Genomic DNA, 24,488 nt, shown 5'->3' with positions numbered 1-24,488 from the left:
CAAACACTAAAGCAACACTATATAATGCCTTAAGAATAAGTATGATTAACAGAAAAGAAAAACTTAACTTCAGCAGGCAATCTAGTGTAATTCAAGCTCTTGGGTAAGGAAGCAAGGCCTGAAAAGTATGACTTTAATGAATTCAAACAACACAGGTATATCAGAAGAGGCAGAAAAAAGAATTCAACACATCCACCTTCAACACATTTGTCCATAGTACCTACTAAATAAAGTTCACAGTGAGGTATTTGGCAGTGGGATGAAGCAACACAACTGTTAACGAATCCTCAAGTCCCGTACTTGTTAAACTATGACTGGTGCATTAAAAGGAAATATAGGACTCTCATAAAGTGGAACATGCTGGTGAGTAAACACAATCCTTTCAGTAAAGTCCTCCCACAGAAATGCGTCATCTCTTGTCAGCAGTCAAACCCCAGCAAGACTGAGCTAATGTGGTCGGCATAGCTTGTGGTGGTACATCACATAGAGTCTTTGTCCACCAAAGAAGGAAGGGTGGCTAAGAAGTGCTGCAAGAAAACCCCAGCTAAAATCACATCACCACCTGCTTCCTGTAACTCTGGGAACTGAAGCAAAGAGGCTTCAGGCAGAATTCCGCAACTTGCTATGAGGTTTGTCTTCCAAGGAAGAGATGCTACCAAATCTCTGTCACTCTCTAGCTTTAAACAAGATTAAGTCATCTCAGGGTTTGCTAGATACTAGTTTAGAGACAAATTAGTACAACTACATTTTTAAGCAAGAAGAGTCCACCCAATATTGTGGTATCACTAATAAATCCCAGCTTTGCTGGACTTTTCACTGCCCAAGCCTGTAATGAAATATACAATCCCTGTCTTAAAAGTTGCATGATTTTCCTTTGATTTAATGATTCCTTTCCACTGCCTTCTCTCTGTAAACCTTGTTAGCTACAAAGACTACTATTACTACCGCTTTCTTCTCTCTCACTTGTACATACTAACTTGCATTAGTCTTCATAAACGTAAGTCCATCAGTCAAGTAACTCTTATCAGGAAAATCTAGACCTTCAAGGTAGCCATGCACTCTAGCCAGAACCTGACAGTCACATATTTGCTGGGAACCTCTTGTTGCACAACACAAGTTTTATTGTTGTGCATTTTGTTCAAGGAGAGAAACGTTCACTTATTTGAAAGAGTTCCTACAGCGGTAATTCTTTCAAATGAAATGTGCTGTATACAAGACAAAAGTGAAAAGATTTTACATGACAGATCTTGGTGTGAATGTACATAAATGCTCAGCAATTAATACACATTAGGTGTTCCATGATACAGAAGTTAAGAATGGCATGAATTTTACCAATGTAAACATGAATTAAGTATTTAGGAATAAACACAAGTGTTAAAAAAACATGTTACAAAGATAAACGTCTTTCATTTATAAAATGGAAGTTAATAAAAGCCACAGTAATGCCGTACCAAGATACAAAACAAACAGGAAAAAATTGTCAAGAAACAGGGTGAAGATTACAGCATCTATTGCTCCCTGTGACTAGAGCTATAATCTATCTTGCATAACGAGGAAAGTCCTTCATAGACAGATAAACCTTCTTTCTCTACAAGAAAAAAGCAATTATGGAAATTAATGAAAGTCTTCAGTTCACAATTTTCAAGGACTTCACAATCACCTTGCTCTGATGCAGATGAAGCTGCAGAATGTGTCAGAGCAATCTGGTTTGTAAAGATCTGCTTCAAGGTGAGGTTTCTAAGAGATTAAATGATATGTGAGCACTCCTTATCTGATCGATATTCCTTTTATATAGAACAATCTAGATAAAAATGTAGTCCACATATGTTTGGGGCAAGTTGAGCAGGATGGCGAAACATTATTTAAGCAACAAAAAGCCTAGATAAATTTCTAACTGTGAAAAAGGCCAATTTCACATTCTGACACAAACTGTTCAAGAATTTTGTCAAAACAACTTTGCAAGCAGGGTGTATCATACCTGTAGCTAACTGAACATGTTTAAACCAAATACAAAATTCTCATCAATACTAAAATGCTGTCTTGTATCACCATAGTGGTATCAGCCTACTGTGCAATAAAGGGAAACAGCATACTCAGGAGCTTCACCGCATATTCTTCATAGAAAATTCTTCCCATATAATTTTATCCCTATGGCAGATATGTAATATGTGAATATCACTGTTATTGCAACTGTTTACAGCAAAACCAAAAATCTAGTAGAGGAATATCTCCGGCATAAGGGTAACCTTTAACTGGTACCACTAGCATCCATTCAAGTCTGAGAAAGAGTTGCTGAAAATTGCTGTTTTCTGTCAGCATTGTGCTGGGCACAGCTTGTACCTGCTGGGGTGCCAGAACCTGGGAACACTCTATTAGCATTCTGCATGCAGTGTCCTAATTTCTCAGTCCAGCATGTTACAGGAAGAATACAGTTACCTGCTTCTTCCACATGGAAGTATGTTTTGATACCAGAAGGTACACTGTTCTGAAACTGAAAGACCACGTACGTGAGTGTTACTAATAACACCGTTCCCTTTCCTGCTCCGAGTAGGCATTCAGTCCTATTGGAGAAAGGAATTTTTTCAGTCTTATGAGAATCATACCAGAGCTTAACACTGCTCCAGAGCTTTTCAACCTCTGTCTCTCTTGTGACAACCAGGCTCCCCGTCAGCTATGTCTCCTGACACGCTGTTAGTGACACTGAGAGCACCAGCATCACCTGCAACTCAGACTCATTAATGTGGTAATTAATCTGTCTGCTTTTGAGCTAAAGAGAATTCTTGCACTGGAACTATGCCTGGCTATCACTAAGACAAACTGTTTTCAGGGACTACTTTTAAACTAAATGCATCTGACTCAAATATTCACAGAGAAGACATTCTTTCCAGAAGTCATGCCTTTTTGCACATTTCCCTCTCATGCTGATATCCTATTACATTTTCAAAGACAAGCTTGACTGACACAAGCCTGCGAAGCTATTTTCTTTAATCCAGAAGAACATTGTTAATTATAGTTTTATGTACAGAATATTGAAGAAGTACAGCAAGAAGCATTGAAGACTATCGCTTAGATCAATGCATTAAGCATAACAATGCTGCTACACTAAGAGCAGATCCATTTACAAAAAAGCAGAAAGTATCTGCTTTGTTCACTCTTTACTGATTTTTATTTTAGAAGCACAACATATGAACATCCCCTGCCAACAACAAATCACAGTAATCCAGCAGTGGAAAACATACCTAAAATGAACATTTCCTACTGAAACTCTGCCTTTTCTTTGTACTTTGGGAAAACAAATGGTCCCTGAAAGCCAAGCTAGTCTGAACTTCTCTCCACCAGCCACATATCTCATCTCTTCTATCAGTATCTGACCGTTCTTCCCCAGTTAAAGGTGACTTCGACAGACGGAACATTCTTCTATTGAAAACAGCAAAAACCAATTTCAACAGCTGTGATTCATCTATAACTCAGAACCAACAGCTTCACCCTTTAGATAAAACAGCATTTTTGCTGGGTCTTTCAGTGACTTTCCCCTTTTACCTCAAAAAAGAAGAATTTATGAATATCTGTTGGAAGGATTACTTTGTTGGTTTACATTAGTTCTTCATTCACAATGATGAGCCTGGTGCATAAACTGGAGTTGATTTTCCTCACTGTAAGGTGTGCAAAATAGAATCAACCAGTTCATTGCAAAATTAGGGAGAGGTGTCAAACTGTGGACTGGCAAGTGCAACACCTTCATATTTTTATTTTACTCTAAGGCCCCAGCAGACTTTTTGAACTACTTCCATTCCATCATATGAGATTATGTAATGCCCTAGTTACCACAGCTTAAAAGAGCCACGTTCTTGTTTTAGTCCTATGTAGCTTTGTAAATACTTCAGACACAGATGATCTCTCTCACCCTGGAGATAAAATACACTTTGTAATTCAACAAGAAGCTATGACATTGTTTCAAGAAATTCACATCACCACACCCTACAACTGGAATTCAGAACAACTGCAGTAAAGTGACAAGATATTTAGCGGTTAGTCCAAAAATAGGGCAAGCAAAATAAGGGTCCGAACCCAAATTATTCAGATTCAGAACAACTCCTTCTGCTACTCAGGGATTAAATCCATCTTTAAAAAGCAACTAAACAAAAATTCAACCTAAGGCTAAGGCAGTGTTTAAAAACTTCAGGCTGACAGTTATCTGAAGAAAAAAAGCTTATCGATATCTTTATACTAAAGCCTGTCATCGAGTGAGACTGAACATAAATCACAAACCCAGTCTGCTGGTTTTGCCATTAGTTCCACATGGGCATTTGCTTAACTCATTGCTTGACACTATCTTGCTGTGAAAACCTTTTTAATCGTACAAGGTACAACATACTGGATGAAACTATCAAAATGTGTCTGTTTAAAAATCGTGAGTAGAAATGTGATGACAACATATAATTGTTTTTCCTTTAAAAAAAATGCAACAATTTCACTGTTCCCATGTATTTCAAATCTTTTGCAGTATTGATTTTAGTATTTCCTAAATAAAGCAGAAAAAACTCTGATCAAAGTAAAAGAGAATTGTCCTAGTACATGCAACATTTACCAACTTCATGCACACACCTGCTCAATTTTGTCACGAAATTAACTTTTTTCTTAACAGTAAGATTCATGGTCTTGTATAAAGTATTCCCCATGAATCGTCTACAGAACAACTAAAACACAAACTTTTCAGATGGAAATACTAATTTCCTGTTAATTTCAACAGTTTAAGAATTAAATTTCTGATTTAAAAAAGACATTAAAACGAAATTTAAACTCTTAACAAGTGAGTATTTCAACAAATGCTATCATATTATTTTCTAAGGCCCAAGTGAATGTTTCATTAATACAACTCTGAATTGGCAAACATACTGAAGCTAGCCAGAACTACCTATGGTTTATAAAAAACCTTATGTGACAGAAGTAAGCCAACTTTAATTTAGAAGGAGAGAATGGCACATTACCTGAATCATTGCGGAGGTAGGATGACATTGCTGGGATGAGGCAAGATTGACTGAGTAGCTCTAGGAGAACAGATGGAAGAGCACTGCTGTTTTGTCCTCTCCCCTCGTGGCTAGTTTGGGTCTCTCCGTTTGATGTACTCCCTGCAGGATTTATGTAACTGGCAAGAACCTGAAATACACAAAAGTACTTAATCAAACCCGATTTATTTTAGGCAAAAGAACTCTGACTTCCCTTCCTTAAGGAAAACACCATAATACTTCACTAGCTATTTTGCTAATTCAGTACTGGTATTTATTTCAGCAGTCCAAAGATCTCTCAGAAGAAATTCCATACAGTTATTAGATTATGGTTCCAACTTTGGCTAATGATAAAATTAAATAGCTATTATAATTCTGAATTACTTTAAGAGATCAATTAATACGAATTTTGACAAAACTGCTGGAGTTTCTCAAAGCAGGAGTCTGCCAGCTCACACCACTGAGACATGTAGCTGATCAGTTCCATTCACTTCAAAAACACCCACTAGCAACAAAAGATTCAAAAGATATTTTTTTTTTTTTTGAACTGCAAATGTTTTAAAGACACTTGTAATTTTCTTTTGGATGGGACTTCAGCATTTACAGATGAAACAACTTTCAGTGAGTGTGACAGTTACTTGGAACAACCACTTGTGAGCACGGCTCTTGCTTCAGTAGACCAAGAGCAGCCTTCCCCTCAGTGAGGGCAGGGCAGTCACCTCACTACTGCACATGTGCTCATCCCAAGGGTAGCTCTTGCTGAGCTCACAGGCCCTTACTGTGTGCTGTGGACATACAACCTAACGTACTTCCATGAGTCTGATTTGTGCAGTTGTACCCTCAAATTAAGTAACTTCGAGTCTCGAAAGGTTGTATGTATTATTTCAAGTCTCGGGCGCTATTCACCTTTTAGCCTCTTCTACTTTCTTTCACTCTCCCTCTTTGCTCTAACCCCATTACCCGTGGTATTTTGCTGCAGCATCTTATCAGCACTCCGTACAACAGAATTTCTCTAAACAACCTTTGTAGAGAAGGAACTACGCAAAGTCTGCTGTACAACTGACTGACATGTTCAGCAAAACGCTGAAGGGTTTTCTTCTTCCTACTATTGCTGACTGCCCAAAGCAAATGCCTCCCTCCTTGCTTCATGACTTATGACAGTTAAAGCTAAACCTCTGCATGGCATAATACAGAACACCACCTAGAAGCTTTGCCAAGAGTAATTCAGGTGATTTTCCTCTTTCTTGCTTAGGAAAATTGTTCCTGATTTTATTTGTTTTGCTTTTGCAAGGGACAATACTTGTGTCTTGTAATCTACAGCGTCTGGAATAGCCAATTACATCAAAATGGTACCTTCATCAGTCAGGGAATGGGCATTTTCAGAATTTCATCTCCTTTGTGCTCTACCCCGGCAGTGAGGTTAGCTAATGCATTTGAGCTGACAGTGCTGTGAATGAAATTTTTGATGACTAGATAGAATATCATTTTCCCTACACTTACCTAAGATAACAGGGGGTGGCCACGTTTGACAACGGACTGAAAAGCCTAATTATGCAGGATTTTCTTCTCCTTAGCATGAGGCATTTGGAAGGCATCAGAATTCTACTAAGATCTGGTGATTTATTCTATTTACTATTACTACTAGTTTACTGGTGATTTGCTGTTGTCATTTAATTGATATACTCGTGATTTTATAGTATGCCTGAGGGAGATTTTGTTATATTGGCACAACACATTCATGGACACCAGGAACAACTATGGGAATTTTCTCAAACCAGAGGAAAAATACGCCAAAATTAACAGCTAAAATTATTTGGCACACAAAACAAAATGCCTATTCCTGCATCCTCCCCCTTTAATGGACAGTCTTTACTGTTGCCCAGATGCAGTTATGTCCACAGAGATATATGACAGCTCCAAGGAAATACACCGGAAAGCTGCTTGGTTCATTGTCTCTTCAGACCTGTCACCCAGGGTTACCCACTCAGGTCTTCTTTATGCAGCAGCCTACTGACATTTGAAATCAGACTCATTCAAAATATGATCTGTACCATTTTTCATGTAGACAGGCAGTGGTAAACTGATTTTTTCTCAAGATACCAGTAATTACTGTGCTTTACAGGTGAAAAAAATAGAAGCTCAATTTTCATTATCCAGGTTCTAACATTTCAAGTACTTATTAATCAAAATTCAGTTATTACACACCTGTAGAAGGCAGGTTACGTGCTCTTCTTCCAGCCTTTGCTTAGTCAAAGCTTGTTCAACATCCCATCCTGAAGCTGTGGAGCCTGTTCCAAAGCCTGTACCTTTAGCCCAGTACAACTGCTGTTCTTCTGTTGATGCACTGTTGTGTGTACTTGACACCTGTGGCTATGTTAAAACAAAAAAAACCCACCAAAATAATCTCACTTTTTTCATCTTATGAACCAATTCTTTAGAAAGCCTTTGTTCTGTGAAAGAAGGTAATCCCAATTTATTAACCTAATGAAGATATCATCGAGATTCAGGGGAATTCAAAGCTTTAGACAGGACACTGCCACATACAGAGAGATCCAGTACAGGTCAGTGCTGAATTTTTGCAAGCGATTCCTCTGTAAGCTCATTTTTGTTCTGTAAGACACTGTCACTGCTTAAATGATGAAAGTTATTAAAATGCTACTTAATCCATATCATGCTAAATATCACAGGTCTGTAACTATTACTGTTTAACACCTACTCAAGTTTAATAGCATAATTAGATGAATTGAATGGAAGTAGAAACGTCATTGAAAGTGCACAACCGAAATGTTAAGATGCTCAAGCATATGCTGTTTTTGAATAACCACACCAAAGTGGCAAGAGATATACGTTACATGTATAGCTCTGACACATGATCTTTGGGTCACTGAAACACATGCTATCTTCTCTCCAGATAATGGGGGAAATACCTTGTCCTTAAATGTTCTGAGAATAGCAGATTTCTTCCAGTGGTCTGCATCACTGCATTTTACTAACATAACTCCAACATTATGTTGCTTAGCCCTAACGAGACTATTTAAGTATTTGTGCTGATTTGGAAAGTTTACCAAGTATTTGGTGAAAAGGATGCAGAAAACACTCTGATAAGCATTTTTTTTTACTAATACTTTCCTAGTTATATATATAGCACCCTAAACAAATGACTTCATTTTCTAAAGCAATGAACGTTCGCTACTTTCATTTGAGTTACTCAGTGACAATTAGCCTTACTGGAAACCAGGTCATGTGAGTAGGTGCCCAACTTGAATTTGTAATATTTAATCTGTGGCTCTGAAAAGCTTCATTTTCTGTTCTTCAGTGACTTTGTTCAGGATTATACTTGAAGAACAAGAAATTATGTATGAATGCAATAGCAGAAAAAAGTTATATCCTACAAGGTACCATACTGACAGTAGTCTGGAATCACCATTTAACTTCTACATTGGGAATGTAATGCATCTCAGTGATGAAATAGGTATGTCATTATTCTCATGTAGACATTACTCATTACATCACTCATGAACATGCTGTGCCTTTAATGCTCAGGAGGACTGTCATGAGCACTGACTTAAAGTACTTAAGGGAAAGCCTGGCCCCAGAAAATACAAGCCTCAGTGCAGGCCTGATGGATCTCTAGTTTCACATTACGATTACCTGATAGATATGAATTATGAGAAAGCAAGCTGTTTAAGGGGTCACAACAGAACTGAAGGAGAGATAAGAATTAATGGTTGCCCTTTCCCTCCGAAAGCACAGTAACACTAAGGCATTAATGTGTCAGCAGCCTGATACCCCATTAGGAGCAGAGTATCTCAGCTTCCCCTTAAATTTGACTAGCCATTTAAGTGAATTATTCTCATGCACAACTTCATCTCTTCCTTGCCCAACCTCTCATCAGTATCAGAGCTGCTAAAATACGGACAGCCCTGTATTTTGCATCTGCTTAGCCATATTTAGCCAACAGGACTTTTTCATGCAAGCCTCTGCAACAAAGATGCTAAAGAGCATAAGTCATGATTTTCTTTTTTAAGCACTTTTATAGACAATTGGTATGTTATGCAGAAATGGCAATTCATACTCCTACAAAAATCAGGAGATATCTGTTCTGAATAGAGGGTCCTATAATACACCAAGTATTCTGAAAAAGTTTAATTTTGGAGATTCACTCAGGATCTTGAATGCTATGGAAAATTTTTGGTTTTGGATGTCATTTCCCCATCAGTAAAAAGCAAATTTTAAAAATCACTGCATTAATTCATTAATTTTCACAATTCATTTACATTTGTGAAGCATTTAAGAGGAAATAATTTGCAGCCAGTAGAGTTTAGATGATGAATGCTAAATAAGGCAATGAGGTCATGCGATCTATTGAGGATTAAAGAACCACCATCCATTGAGCATTATGCCTCATATACTGAAAAAGAAGGTCCTGTGAAAGAAACCGACTACACCTCACGACAACCCTTCTTTGTTTGTTAAATTTCAGATTGCTATGTTTATTTGCAAAATATAACAACAGTTACTTTATCAAATACTTGAATTATTTTTGCTTTTCATTCAAATGCCAACTTCGCAGAAATTCGAATACAATGAAAGCATGGAGATTATTTTCTTTTTAATAGTTAAAACTCTCACTGCTTCTCAGTGACAATTATTCTGCTGCTAAACTTACCTCTGCCTGGTTGGGACTGGAGTTGGGCACTCTTGGTGCGTGGTGGCTTAGAGCAGACAGACAAGCAAGGATAAGATGTATAGCCCCAATCTCCAGTGCCATCCGCCTAAGCAGTACTCCATCATCAGTAGTCAATGGCGTAGTGCTGAACAAACTACGCAACACATGGAAGGGTAGAGTTGGAAGCACATTTGCCGAAGGAGACTGCAGGATATGACCTAGGTTGAAGATGAAAAATATCAAGGCCACATTTTCTTTCAATAGTTAATCTCTGCAATGGTTTATAAACAACACATACAGAAATATACTATGGACTTCAGCATTTGCATATAGTAAGCTACCTAATATTAGGTTTCTCTTCACAAAAAATTTTCAGCAGAAGAGCGTAGAAGAAAAAGTTTATCTCCTTTATGGATTTGGTTAAGAATCAGAATTAAAAATCTGATATATGCCATTGCCAGTGAGAAAGCTTGTTTGCAAATAATAGTGAGTACACGTCTGTATTTGACTACACTTCAGGTTGAATTTCTGAATGAAGAAAATTAAGGTGGTTCGGACTAATTTTTTTTCTTTAATATTAGAACTACAGCAAGTTAAAGAATGCACACAGTCAACTAATAGCAGCTCAGGTGACAAGGAGCTGTAGTTTACCGTGATGTCGGAATTGTTTTCATATTCATGTGCCCAAAGTGGAAATTTAGTCGCTGACACAATCCAAGCTGTGATGCTATTCAAGTTTAAATACAATGCATTTCACATCCCTTCCCCATCCCTAGTGCATATGTAAATAGAAATATCAGACAACTGAAAGTACTTCAAAATAGCCAAATCTGGTGAGAAGTTATCTTCTTATTTTAAATGTATTTATATTATTTTCTCCCTCATTTATACAGTTTATCAGCTATATCATCACCCAGAGGTCTAAACTGAAATATATCACAAATATGTTTGTATATATTGTTATGTATACGTATCTACACACACACACGCATACACACGAGTTAATTCACATCTACTGATACTCTTTCTGAGGATAATAATAAGAATGAAGCAAAAAGTCCTCTGACTGGGATCTTCATAAGTGAAACAGAACATCTCTGGAAAAAAGCCCATCTGATAAGACTTCCAGAACTGCAGGTATAGCCAATTGACAAGGAGACAAAAAAAGGGAAATCTAAATATTTGCTTATGATTTATTTTCACAGATAACTGAATGCGTGTTTAATCTATAAGCCATGGATTTATAAGTGCAGTTCTTCATATTATGTGAGAAAGTAAAGACATTCTAGGTGTAGGAAAAGACGCAATTCCAACAGAAAAGGAAAATATTAATGCTTTATACACAGAACTAATGTGGACTACTTCATACAAATGATCCCACATTTTGTAAAGAGTTGAATTCAGACATTTCGCTTTGGGAATGGAGAAACTGTTTAGTGCAGCAAAAATAAAAAGACTAAGAGGGAATACAATTCCTGTCAACAAATGCATCAGAGAAAGAAGAGCTATTTATGATGAGGAACAATGCTGGCACAATGATAAATGGGCACAAGCTGATTATAAATACATTTAGTCTGAAAATTAAAGCAGGCCCCACCTATCAGGAAAATGATGCTCTGGAACTGTATTCCAATAGCAGTAGTGGATGCACACACACACAAAAATCAACCTAGATTTTAAGGGTCTGAGTTGGTCTCAATTTAAAAAACAAAGAAAAAAGAAAAAAGGGTATAAAATTGTTTGCAATAGCAATGGACTGGAGCCACCTGAGGACATAAAAATCTGAGGGACCTGCATATAGTCCTTCACTTAATTACTACTTAAATTTGGTGGGAGTAAGCAGCCAGACTGAATTTTTGTTATCCAGTTTATTCTTGTCTACTGTCCTGAACCTAAATACAAGAGAAGTAAAAACAAACAGAAGGGAGGGTAAACAAGACTCTTAGTTTCTCAGTTGGTCTTATGAGCTACATAGGCTGCTGAATAGAGACTAACTTCAGTTGATTGCTACATTGAAAAACCAGCATTCTTTTCAAGGTCATAATGAAAGGAAATGTCTTAAAAGTACTAAAACATCTTTCGTATATACTCTTCCAGTTTTGTTTTGTTTTTTTAAAAAAACAACAAAAAATTACAAATATTAGAACTATATGCAGAATTGCAGGTTTGGTTGCAAAGACACTGACTACAAATTCTCTCTCAGCTCATCTGTTCATTCATTGAAGAATACCTCATTTCTCCCTCTGAACTTACACCATTAAGGCAGAGCTCCTGATTAGCTGATTTGATCGCTATGATCTTTAGATCTTTCTCTCCTTTTGTAAAGCAGTATTATTCAACAGTTTATTCTACATCTGCTGTACCTATGCTCCTATCCATATTATTTTGTATTTGGTTGCGGAATTATATGATGTTTGCTCAATTAGTAGAGCATACCCCACTACTCAGATTGTTCTGAGTGTGCTGTCATCTTGACAGTATCTTTTTAAGTTTTATCAGCAGTTATTTTACAATTACTCTGACATCTAGATGAGAACACTTGAACACTGGTAATTGTGACAAAACTTTGCTAGATGGAATTTAATATTTAGAGACAAACGACTACCAAAGGTGCTAGCAACACAGTTCTGCACAAATAAATTCTTATTTCCTGCTAAAAGCATTACAGTGTAAGTAAATTCAGTAAAATGATCTAGCCATGGTCTACAAAGAAACATAATTGCAGCACATACTTCCTTCACCATCATCTGTAACTCCCAACACCAATCTCAACAGACACTGAGCATGTTTCCGTTCTTTTAGCAGCACCTCAGCATAGCCCGGGAGACGAAGAAATAAACCAAAGGCAGCCAAAGAATGTGCGGGTATGGGCGACATAGTCTGAACTGTTGACTTGATTGGTGGAGGTTCTGCAGCAATTGTTTCTGGTGCTTCATACACCAATTCCCCTGATTGTTCAATGGTAACCCATTCAAACTGATCACTGTCCTTCTGCTTTTCCTGCGTAGTCGATGTAACCACTGGAGTGCTCACCTTAACGAACAACAACAAAAATTTGGTAGTCATTCAGTTAATCACCTAGGTAAAAATTTTATTAAAGTTAGAATCTGAAGGTTGTACAATATTAATATAGGACACCATTTAAAAGTCACATGAAATGCAATACCATTTACAGATACAGGGACCAGGCTAGATGGCTAAAAAGGGCATGCTCATTGCATTTTCAATTCAGTTCTAGAAAGCCTGGCCTACACAAGCAAGCAACTATATTTTGCCAACCTAAAATCCTCAGTTAAAAACATGTTGCTTAAAATCTAGAGGCATAGGAGACAGAAATTACAGATAATAAACAATACAAAGATTAGCTTATATTTCAGACTGTTAAATAAGATATGACCCTTTTATTTTTAACATTAAACAGTGTGAACACAAATGGCTAATTTTTAATTACATATTGCAGAAAGGAGAACAACTAACCGTAATACCTTTAAAAACTAACAAGAAATTTGGCTATCTTACCAGTCTTGTAGCAACCCATGTGCTCCTTTCAAGCTTTTCGTTGATTTGGCAAACTTCATTACTATTATGCTCTAACACAATAGTCTGTAGTTCTGTTTTATGAACAGAGGACTATGCAGCCAGGCATTATGATGGGAATCAGAGTTTAAGGGGGTAACAGTTGTTCAATTCCCCAGGAAACAGTCATACACTCAGTTAAAATGAAGGTATGACACCCAGGTCCCTGTCATAATTAATCATCACAGAGCTTTCAGGCTTTCATGCTATTCAGAGGAACTAATACAATCATATTTAAAATTTTAGTATTTATCACCAGACTGATCTAAACTGGAAAACATTAATCTGAAAAGTCCTTGCAGAATTTATTCAGAATACCAAACTCCTAATTAAAAGTCAAAGCCATGTTTAGCTGAATTTATTCCAATCACCTACACACTAAGAGAATCAGAACTATCAGTGACTTAAAGAAATATAAAAGTAAAGTTAAAGAATGCAGAGTCTAGAGAATTCATCAGTCTTTACTCTGAATCTTCTGTTTGGTATTACTGTACTTAATTCGTTTTTATGGATCACAGAATTCCTATTCAATATTTAAACCCAAACTTATAACTCAAGCTAAAAAATTGTGAAAAGAAAATAGCTTCCTGGGACTATAGAAGAAGGGAAAAAAGTGATAAAATTTCTCATGGTCATAACTTGCCTTTCATCTGTTGCAGAATTCCATGAATAGGTTGTCTTCAATATAGAGTGCACGCTATATCTCTTGGATTTCAAAATACAATAATTGCTTATGTGAGCACTTTAACTTTTAATTTGAACAGGCTTGATACTAGACTTCTAAAACATCTTCACAGAGCTATTTACAAAGGATTCACGCTAATTATCCGGTCTCAATACAGAGTTACTATTCCTGCCATAGTTTAGCAGTCACGGCACCGAACAGCACCCTTAATTCATGATTAACATAATTTCAAAGGCAATAAATATTCACTGCCTTTCCTATTAGGAATATCAGCCAAAAATTTGAAAAATATAGCCAAACAGAGCTTGAATAATTCACAGGTTATTTTTTCCCTTTATAATAAAGATTGTGTACCTAGAACAGCAGGGAAAGTAGTAATTCCACACTAATGCCACTACTGACACTATTGAAAAGCCTGTTAGTGCCCTCAGAGAAATTCTCTACGTGCATAACTGAGATGTCAAACTGAACCACAAAGAAACATGGGGAAAATACCCTTTGCATGTTTTTTGAGACTGATTTTTTTACTTACTTGCTGAATTACATCGGGATAAAGCATTGGGAGTCTCTCTGCAATAAGGGCTAATCCACCCATTCCTGCAAAAACCTGCAGTGGAGACTGAATGGGACAGGTTTCAAGAAGCGATTCATCCAGAACTGCATCCATACACTCATCCCCAGGACTGATTGCTTCATCTTCAGGGCAAGGACCCAGTAAATCTGCATGTTCTACAAAAACACAGGGGTAAAAAATTAATACATCATCATCAATACTGTGTTTATTTCTTCGTCCTCATTTAAACATGTACTTCAAAAGCAGCAGCTGCTTCCTAAGCAAAGCCTGAGTCAAGAACCTGAAATGAATGAATACAACAGTATCAAAGAAAACAAAAAGTATTTGTGATACCTTTTGCCAATGATGGCAGATCCATGTCATAACTTGGGATTATTTATACAGGGTTACATGTTAATTATTAGAGTTTTATGTGGATCTATGCCTTCAAAATTTTAGCTTTGGAAGTATGACATTTTTAACACTGTCCATCTAGGGGATAAGAGTAGGTTTGTTACTGTGATAGAGTTTATAGCTGAAGAAAGGAAAGATAACCTTATTTAAATTAGTCTTGCTTTTTCCTCAAAAATGCTGACCAATAATTTTTTTTAGCTTCCCCTTTCCCATTATTTAACACACTATCCATAAAGCCCTATCACCTATCGCTCACCACACCTATCATTCTCACATCTCTCCTCTGAGAGGTATCAAAATGCCCCTCTGCCAAAGCTATGAAATTTAATTCTATTCTTCCCCTAGAGAAGATCAAGATGTCTATTTTTTAACTTTCTTCTAGCCTACATCCTCCCAGTTTATGACTAAGCACCGTAATACCTTGTCCAACAGACAAAAATGATCATTTTATACAACGATGCACACAAGTTGTATATATATATAGGACCCTACCACAATTCATTTTGCTAAAAATGAACCCTCTGCTCATTACCACAGGGCAAGCTTCACAGTGAATATTAAATTTATTTCATCTAAACAATCTGCATTGCAGATTATGTTGTTAAACAGTATAATGCAGCGGTCCTCAAAGCCTTCACAGAATACCTCCATCAAAAGGTAGCGTAGATCTAGTGGTCCCAGTATCTCTTTGCTGTGAACAGTCTGACACCCAGCTGAAAATTCCAGATTATACTGAAAATGCTTATATGCACACGATCTCATTTATCATATACTTGTAAAAACAGAGGCACATTAAAGCCTAGTTCATGCAGCTACCAAAACCAGCTTTTTTTTTTTGTTTTAACTTTTGTCCACAGATACTTTATCTTTTAAAACCTTTTCTTCCCTAAGTGAAAGGGAATAGGAGATAGCAGGTCTTTCCCAACCTAATTCTCAATTCTTAAATGTGCAGGAACCACCATGTTACAAGGACATCATGGATATGTTGTGGGAGGAGGACATTGCTATGGAGAAATGTGATCAAAGTATCATATTTAGTAAGCTCAAATCAGGGATATGTGTGCATACATCAATTCTCCTTAATTCAAGGAGACAGACTACAAAAAATAGTAAAGGTCACATACACTTCCCACGCAGGATAATCCTTGTAAGAAAAGAGCCCAAACATAACGCTTTCAGTACATACAGCTTTGATGTCTACTGTTGGTAAGGATACAGACAGAAATCACCTCTGTGGAAGTCTTCCTTATCACCACAGACAGTGAGTGAGGATGTCTGCAAACACGCTAGTCTCAGTAAGAGACCACCTTCCATCAGACATGTGGAGGATTCCACCATGCTAGGCTGAACCTGATTCACAGCTCAATTGCTTGCAATACAATGAACTGATCAGACCACAAGAAAGGCTAGACCTCTTTGCTAAGGAAAAATTTAGGAAAAACAAGATTTTGAAGGAAGGCTCATCCCTCTGTAAGCCTCCCCAAAGAAGGAAAACAAGAAAATGGATGTAAACAGATGTTCAGCATGCACCGATTGATCACTAAGGCCAAATGCTTCTCTGCAAAAGGCACTTGAAAAATGTTATCCGTGAGTAAGGGTATAGGCAGATCTTTATTATGAGTGCAAATATAATGCTACTCTTTTCACATCTTAAATATTGTTGCAAGGAGTTACACTTAAGTATGATTCTCCAGTACTTGCTTTAGTTAATCATTTTATAACCCAACTGAAGTCATTTCATCTCCATGAATGCTCTGCAAGTTTTCAGTGAAGTGGTGCACTTCAGCCATGGAGAACTGCTCATCTCAAAGGCACTGAAGCCCACAGAGGAAAATATAAATAAATGACACTTCCTCAAGTATAGTAGTAGTAGTAAATGCAGTTTTGGAGACACCATGTGAAGCTATAAAATCTATCCACCGTAGATTAAAAAAAGTCTCCTTTTAAGCAGGAAATACTGATATGTAAGAATGATTTCTATAGATATCAAAAAACTAATAATGAAAAAGCAGTACCGCTAACCTTCGTAACTGATGAGTGGTGATTGTGAGACACCTGCATGTAACTAACATTTTGCTGTACAGCACCACAGATTAATGGATTTGTAACGACAAAGTCAAATTTTCAGAAGTATTAGTCTCAAGTTTATAAAAGACTAAAAAAGCCTAGTAACTTAATCAAAGTTCAAAGAGGACCTTCATGTTGTCATATGCAACTCTATTACTAAACTAAAATTCCTCTAATGATTTTTGAACTTCTTTCAAACAGAAAAGTTTTTTTTTAGGTTTAGAATTTAAACAAACAGCAAAAAAAAAAAAATTACTTGAAAGGGAAAGGCATCTCAATAGTGAGAGACATCTGTATGTCCAGCCATTACCTGGAGTCATTAAATACTTAGGTCAGACAAGAAAGCAAGAAAATCCTTTTCTGAACTTTTTTTTCCCAACTCTTCTTTCCGATTCTTATCTTTTCTAGAAGGACATTGATCTATTAAGAGAACAGTTTTTACAAGAAGCCCCTGTCTTAAAATAGCCGAATTATTAACTTTGTAATTCTATGCTGGGTCAGCAGATCACCTTAGCTTAATTTCAAGGCCCCATTCCTAAGGAATGATACTAAAATATTTCAAAACACATTCCTGGATAGAGCTCCTCCCTCCCCAGTACTATAAGTAAAGTAGATAACAAGCAATTAGAAAAAACCTTAGGAAGAAACAGACCTTATTAGAAAATGCTAAAAAGAATGTTTTTAAAAGCCAGTTACAAGACCTGCTTAGATGGGCTTAAGAATATTTCCCACTTTCAAAGATGCATCCCAACTTGCTGCAGTAAAAAACTTCACAGGCTTCTGTAAATCATATTGTTTCAAACAGCTCCTGCATTACTTAATCTAGTTATCAGCACAAACACTTACTACAGAAAACTGGTATACGTGTCAAGAAATAAGATACAGTGTATCTATACAATCATATGTGTCACATACCGCACTACAACAAAGAAAGAAAAGTGAAACCAGATCATATTGGTGCATCTTATAGATACAACCTAAAGACAGGCAATGAATTTGTTGTTTATCACCAAATTTAGCACTTGTCTTGTAAAGAATAGCTCCAGAACATCATCCACAAAAATACAGAAAACTGCTGTTTCTTACCAAGAAAATCAAAACCATTTTTGTCCAAAATAAAAGCATTTTAAAAAGGAAGATATCAAAAAAGTATGAACACTCACCTTTTTCTGTGTGAAGACGTTTAAATGAGTCTGTTTTTGATAAGCTTGGATCTGAGATGACTTTGGAACCAAGCTTAACTGTCAAATCTATTGATCGGTATCCCTGAGGGAGTTTACGGTCATATAGCAGAGTCAGAAGCTGGGCAAGTGTCATTTCAGCTGGTAATGGCTGGCCTAAACAACAATGGCATCGAGTCAGAAAGGAAAATTATGACTGTGTTATTTTAACATACATGTCCAGGTGCTGTTCATTACTTGTACCACAGATGCCAAGTAGACTAAACATTATCTGGCTCCAAACCAAGGCCTTAATTTTACCATTTGTTCTCTTGAGAAGAGGGGCCCCATCAGTTTGGAACCTACTGTCAACTATGCCAACGTTCCCTAAGGCAGCTCTGTGCCAAAAGCCCAAGCACTTGGCACACTTAACAAATGACTAAGGCTGTAATTTGATGTGCATTTTAAGCAGGTACTGCCTGTCCCCTATGATTAAACTCCACCCCTGCATCACCCTTGAATTGTGGTGGCATAAAACTGGGACCATAAAATAAAATGCCTGAAGTGGAAAAAAGTGGAAAACAAGGAAACCTGCAATTCTCTTCCAGTCCTATTAATCCTGAGCATAGTTCACTACTCCTGCATTGGGACACAATTCAGCAAGAAAAAGCGCAACACTGCCAGTAATACTTTTCTCAGCAGCAACGCAGCTTTGAAATGCACATGCAATACAGCCCAAACTGATTACTTAAATCAAGATTTTATCCACTCTGTTGTTTACAAAGAACACATTCTTCCTTGACACTACAAGTTACTCTCAAGGCAGAACAATTTTTCCCTGATAACAAGTAGACTTACATCTAAAGTGAAGTGTTTTAGAGTTGGATCATATAATACACTTAACATGCCCATTTCATCTTGATTGTACTTAATCAAGTAGTACAAGTTCCAGGAATGTCTTTAGTAGCAACCTGCCTCTTCAATGAAAGATGGCATCTTAAGAAATGAAAACTAAAAATGTCTTGCCATTATGCAAGTGAAGAAGTTTTCTGCCTGTGTTTTCATCACTGATTCCGCTTTCTGTGGCTTTTTTTGTAACAACTGGCTGTTGCACAACATGCGTGATTGACCACATCACAAATGCAGAATGGTCTACACTATCATTAGTGGACAGTCAACCTTCACCAGCTAGAAACTAAAACAGGCACTGAGTTTTGATCCCCTTTATGGAATAGTTGCAATAACTGTATCAGTTCTAGATATTTTAATCCAGGTATATGATCTCTTTAGTAATTGCCAGAGAGCAGCCTCAAAGCCAGTAATTCTGTAGCAGTTCCAAATTTAGTTTCTTATTGGGTGAAAATTATTTTGATCAGAAGTTTACCACTTAATTCCATTAGATGGTTCCTTGGTTTTATACTATAAAATATATATAAATATATATAATATAAAAAAAATATATATATAAGCAGCTCTTCTGCATAATATTAAAGTGTTTCACCCACGTTCCTGTCCTTTATCCCTGACCTAAGGTTAAGAATTCCAGCCACACAAGCTCTCTATAGGAGAGAGATGTCTCTCTATGTTCCCACTAAAATACTGCCACCAGCTTTGTGCAGATAGCTGATAAAATGCGAGTACATATCTGCTATACGTAAAACATGCTAACTGCTTAAGACATGCTGTTTTTGAAGTCACAAGTATAACGGAATTCAAGAATATTCCTGAACCAGCAAATTAACCTTCCAGAGAGCAATGCAAGTTGGCTGCCCACTCAGAACATGAAATAACAGGGCAAAAATACCAGTGTAGTTCTGCCTTGCAGGTAAAAAAAAATGCAAGTCACCTTACAAACCCACCCCCCTTTTATTTCTGAGTGAAAGTTGAAACATTTTGAAATTATTTTTTTTTTTTAGGAACAAGGAACTAAACTTCAAGGAAGATCAACATAATTCTAGTTTTTGCTAGACCACTATGTTGTTACAATGCTCCACTTCCAGTTGAAAGCTGTTACCAACCCAGAAGGGCTCTAAGCTTCGAGATGATCAATAGAAAGATAAAGGTGCCCGTTAGCATTACATCCACATTCTGATGACATATCAGCCACTGAAAAAGACCAAAATTTTGAAGTTTTAAAAACAGTTATTAAAGTTACCTGGTAGAAGTTTATGGTATAGGTGAAAGACTGGAACACTAATGGTCTTGCTCGAAGATTCTCCTCCTGAGGAAGAGGTACCTACTTTATCAGCCATCACTCTTCCTCGCCTTGATGGTGGACGAGGAGGGGTGGATGAAACAGCCCTTTTTGACTGAGACTTCAAACCTAGTACAGCAATACAAAATTCAACGTCATTCTGGTGTTTAGTAACTTCAGCTAGCCAAGATGCAATGTACTCAATACCTTCAACGATAGCAAAAAAGTCACGCTTTCCAGCACTGGCAAATTAAGTCTCATAACAGCATTTATGTATAAAATATATTTGGATGTAATCCTGGTATTTTTACCGTTACAGGGCTGCACATCCTCCTGAGCCTCAAACAAATCAAATCGTAACTGTACTAGGTCATATAAAAAATAAACAAACAAACAAACACACACACCACCAAAAAAACCCCCTTATTCTAATTCTGCTCTTAAACAAGAGCCTGTCTAGCAATGGGCCCTATGGTAAAAATTTTTAGGTTGTTTTTTCAATTGAAAGCAAGAAAGGCAAAAATTTCTAAAGCGACAGACATTCCAGAATGCAAATGATAGATAATAACCACTTGTCTGACCTACAAAGGTGACTTCAGATGCAGTACTGACAATCGCAGATGTGATGAAAGGTGTCTTTAAACGTGCTTTTAAAGTTGCCTAGGTCAAAGGCTTGAAAAGTAAATGGTACATGAAAATTAAAAGGCAGGCTAGGTACGTAAAAGCTTACTGAGCTTATAAAGCAACACTGCCATATTTTGGGACAGTTTAAGTTGACTTGTGGTACAGTGAAGTTATGCTACTATGATGTACCCTTCTATGCAGGTGACAGACCAAGTAAAAAAGTCAGCAGGTCCATATACAAAGACTCATACAACTACTGCCTTCTAATCCACCAAGAGCAGCTGGAATACTAACAATATCCACACCTGAAATGCTGTAATACACTCTGGTTTCAGCTGATCAGTAGGAGCAGCTACAATATGCAACGCATTCTCCAGTAACCTCAGTATACTAAACTAGCTTGTCTCAGGAAAATCAGGCTCCAAATACTATCTCTACTCTCTGTTAATTTTACCAGTAGGGAACAAGTCAAACACTGGCTGCATGAGGCTCTGAGGACACTAAAAACAACCCCAGAGTATATAAAAGGATAAAGACAAGAAGAAATTATTTCACTAACAGGTAGTAAAACCAGATGCAATGAATTAAATTTAAATTTAAACTGTTCTACTTAACTGGAAAAGAGATAAAAAGAAGGAAAAACTTAAAATCTGCTTCTTTCTAAACACGGAATAGGTGGTATCAGACAGTATCCAGACGTGCAACTGGGACGAGATACGGGTGACTATACTATACCCTATCTTCAAGCTTAGTATATTTTTTTTTTCTTCCCAGATTCTTCATTAATGTTTTAACCCTTCACTTGGACCTATTAATATTTTAGATCTTACCAAGACATGTTTACCCTGTTTAAGTGGCACCTACTGCAAATATCTTTCCAGACAAAGATTCTGTAACAAATCAGCTGTGTTGCTTTAAATATATACCAAGATCCATGAAACTGCTGCCCTATTCAACACTTGAGTTTAGAGTGACATCTAAAAACCTGAAGTAAAAAGCTTAAGAAATACTGGTGCCAGAAGTCACAGGAAATCAGCATCTCTTCTTCATGCTTCATGAAGTGTAAATGAAATTGAGGTAGCTCAATGAAGACAGAAAGCTAGATAGGAAAAGGATAGTTTGAAGTTCATTTCTCTCTCTCACTCACACCAAAAATTTGGACTGAAAGACTAGTGATCGATACAGCCATCATCTGGACTGTAATCTTCTTGTACCACTGCACAGTTACTATGTCCCATCTATAACCTCCATAGCAGTTTTGGAGGAGAAGGGTTTACATGAATGATTTCAGAAGGATCTTCTGTCGTGGTTTAGCCGGCAGCTCAGCCCCACACAGCCGCTCGCTCACTCTCCACCGGTAGATGGGGGAGAGAATCAGAAGGGTAATGCTCGTGGGTTGGGATAAGAACAGTTTAATAATTAAAATTAAAAGAAAACAACAGTAGAAATGCAATGTAAAGGAGAACAACGAGAGACACAAAGCCCCGGGGGAGGGGGGAAAGGAGGGGAGAGGGGGAACGAACTGCCGAAACAAACCGCGCGCGCCGCAGCCACTCGCCGCCCGCCGACCCGACGCCACGCCGCCTCCCCGCTGCCACTGCCCTCCCCCTCAATATACTGGTCATGGTGTCACATGGTATGGAATGAACCTGCCATTGGCCAGTCGGGGTCAGCTGCCCCCACCATGGCCCTGCCCCTCCCAGCCCCCCCCCGCCACGCGGCAGAGTGCAGGAAGCTGGAAAGGTAGCCGACCCCCACAGTGAGGAGAATTAACCCCTTCTCAGCCAAAACCAGCACATCTTCACATTAGTTTTTAGAAGGAGAATGCTTTGGAAGAAAATCCTGTATGTGTGGCTTCCAAGTGGAATAACAGGGTTTTATGCTTACATCTCCATCTGGCAGTTTTTAGCAGAGGACCACCAGTTGTTATGCAAAGTATATGGATTCTTTTATTTCCAAAGCATATTGTGGGAGTAGGTGATCAAACCCTGATGCACAGGACACTACAAAAAGGTTGAGGTAGTAATACCCGTACCACAGTAATAGTACACAAATACTAAAGTATTGCCATATAATGCAAGCTCCAGGTATGTCCCTACAAAATCCTGTAAAATGCATTAGCAACAGCATCCACAACATATCACCGACACACACATTCAGCTACAAATTTGTCAAAGTCTATAGTCTGCTAGAGGCAGCAGTTCTACCAGGAAACAATCTTGGCTGCCTAACAGCCAGTTAGGCTAACTGGGCACTAAAATTTTTCTAACCATCATTAGTAATAAGAATTGTTGGTAGATATGACACATGCCTCCCTTTAATGCCAGAAAGATCCATTTTTCAGAAGGTAGAAGGAAAAAAAGACCCATACCAGAAGCAACAACAACACTATAGTTGTCCTGAAATCCATTTTCTGCTTTAACTTTTTCTTTCTCTTCATAGTTCTTTTTTTCTTTATCTTCCTTCTGTTCATTAATTAGCTTAGCCGTGATACTGGGTGTATCTAAACAGGTGGAAAAAAAAAAAACCAAAAGAGGAGAGAAAGGCTTTTCAAGATATCAAGTTGATTTTCTTACAATTTCTAGGCTGTTAACAAGGCTACTCTTAACAAGGCTATTCTCCAGTGTTCTAGTGGTTTAGAGTTCCATCCCAGGCAGTAATAATCTTGTAAACATCTATGAATTAAGATATTATGATAATTCTGGTCCCCTTTTCCCCCCAAAATCTGTCCTCTAACAATTTAAAGCTATAACAATTTAAAACCATTACTGGATGAGTCAAGTGTATTAATGTTCAAACAGCACTGCAACCAACCAAAAATGAGATTAAGCAAAAAGAACCCCAGAAACAACAACACACCAATCAAAACAAGACACCAAAAAACCCCCACTGAACAACAACAACAATTTAAAAATTCCAAACCTTTTTTTAAGGACACTTGCATACCTATTTAAATACCTATTTAAATAAATTGTTGTATTTAGGTCTGAATATCTAGTGTTATATACTGACTCAGTTTTCAGAACTGGCAAGTATGATTGTTCCTTTGAAACTGGAAGATGCCTGAAGTACATTACACCTCCAAAACATCTGCGTAAGTGAACATTAGATTACTGCAGTTCAAGTGCTTTGGTTCAATCATTTGCATAGATCACAAGTATCAGCAAGCAACTTCAATTACTGATTACTGGTGACAATGGATCATTTCACAGCTTCTAAGATACAAGACTGACACCAAAATGGTCAAATAATTCTCTAATGGCTTCTAAGTAGTAAATTGTTTCTACATAGGCACAGCAGCCCTAAGCTACAACCACAAACTCAGGACCTGGAAGTACCATCCAGCTGCCTTTAACTGTGTATCATCAGCATGTGAGGTGCTGAAAGAGATATGGTTTGACCTTCCTGGAAATATATTATGATTTGCGCCTGAAGACAATGGTTATGTCTGTGTTAGACAGAAGTGCAGACCAAAAGAAGATACAGAATGCGGAACTGCTGCTACTCAGGACCTAACGTTCACACACACTATATATATAT

The 24,488-nt window shown here is 37.4% G+C and overlaps 1 protein-coding gene across 1 annotated transcript in view; it reads right to left on the bottom strand.

Moving 5' to 3' along the window:
- The window catches only part of BIRC6 (baculoviral IAP repeat containing 6), a 185,244-nt gene that overhangs the window by 49,404 nt on the left and 111,352 nt on the right, over positions 1 to 24,488 (bottom strand). The window contains 8 exon segments of the mRNA XM_064445901.1: positions 4,989 to 5,157; positions 7,212 to 7,376; positions 9,676 to 9,893; positions 12,408 to 12,708; positions 14,469 to 14,665; positions 18,134 to 18,307; positions 20,286 to 20,453; positions 23,320 to 23,451. Coding sequence (XP_064301971.1) covers positions 4,989 to 5,157; positions 7,212 to 7,376; positions 9,676 to 9,893; positions 12,408 to 12,708; positions 14,469 to 14,665; positions 18,134 to 18,307; positions 20,286 to 20,453; positions 23,320 to 23,451 — 1,524 coding nt within the window.

This window comes from Phalacrocorax carbo, chromosome 3 (genome assembly GCF_963921805.1).
Source record: "Phalacrocorax carbo chromosome 3, bPhaCar2.1, whole genome shotgun sequence".
Lineage (NCBI taxonomy): Eukaryota > Metazoa > Chordata > Aves > Suliformes > Phalacrocoracidae > Phalacrocorax > Phalacrocorax carbo.
This window is presented reverse-complemented; position numbering and strand designations above follow the sequence as displayed.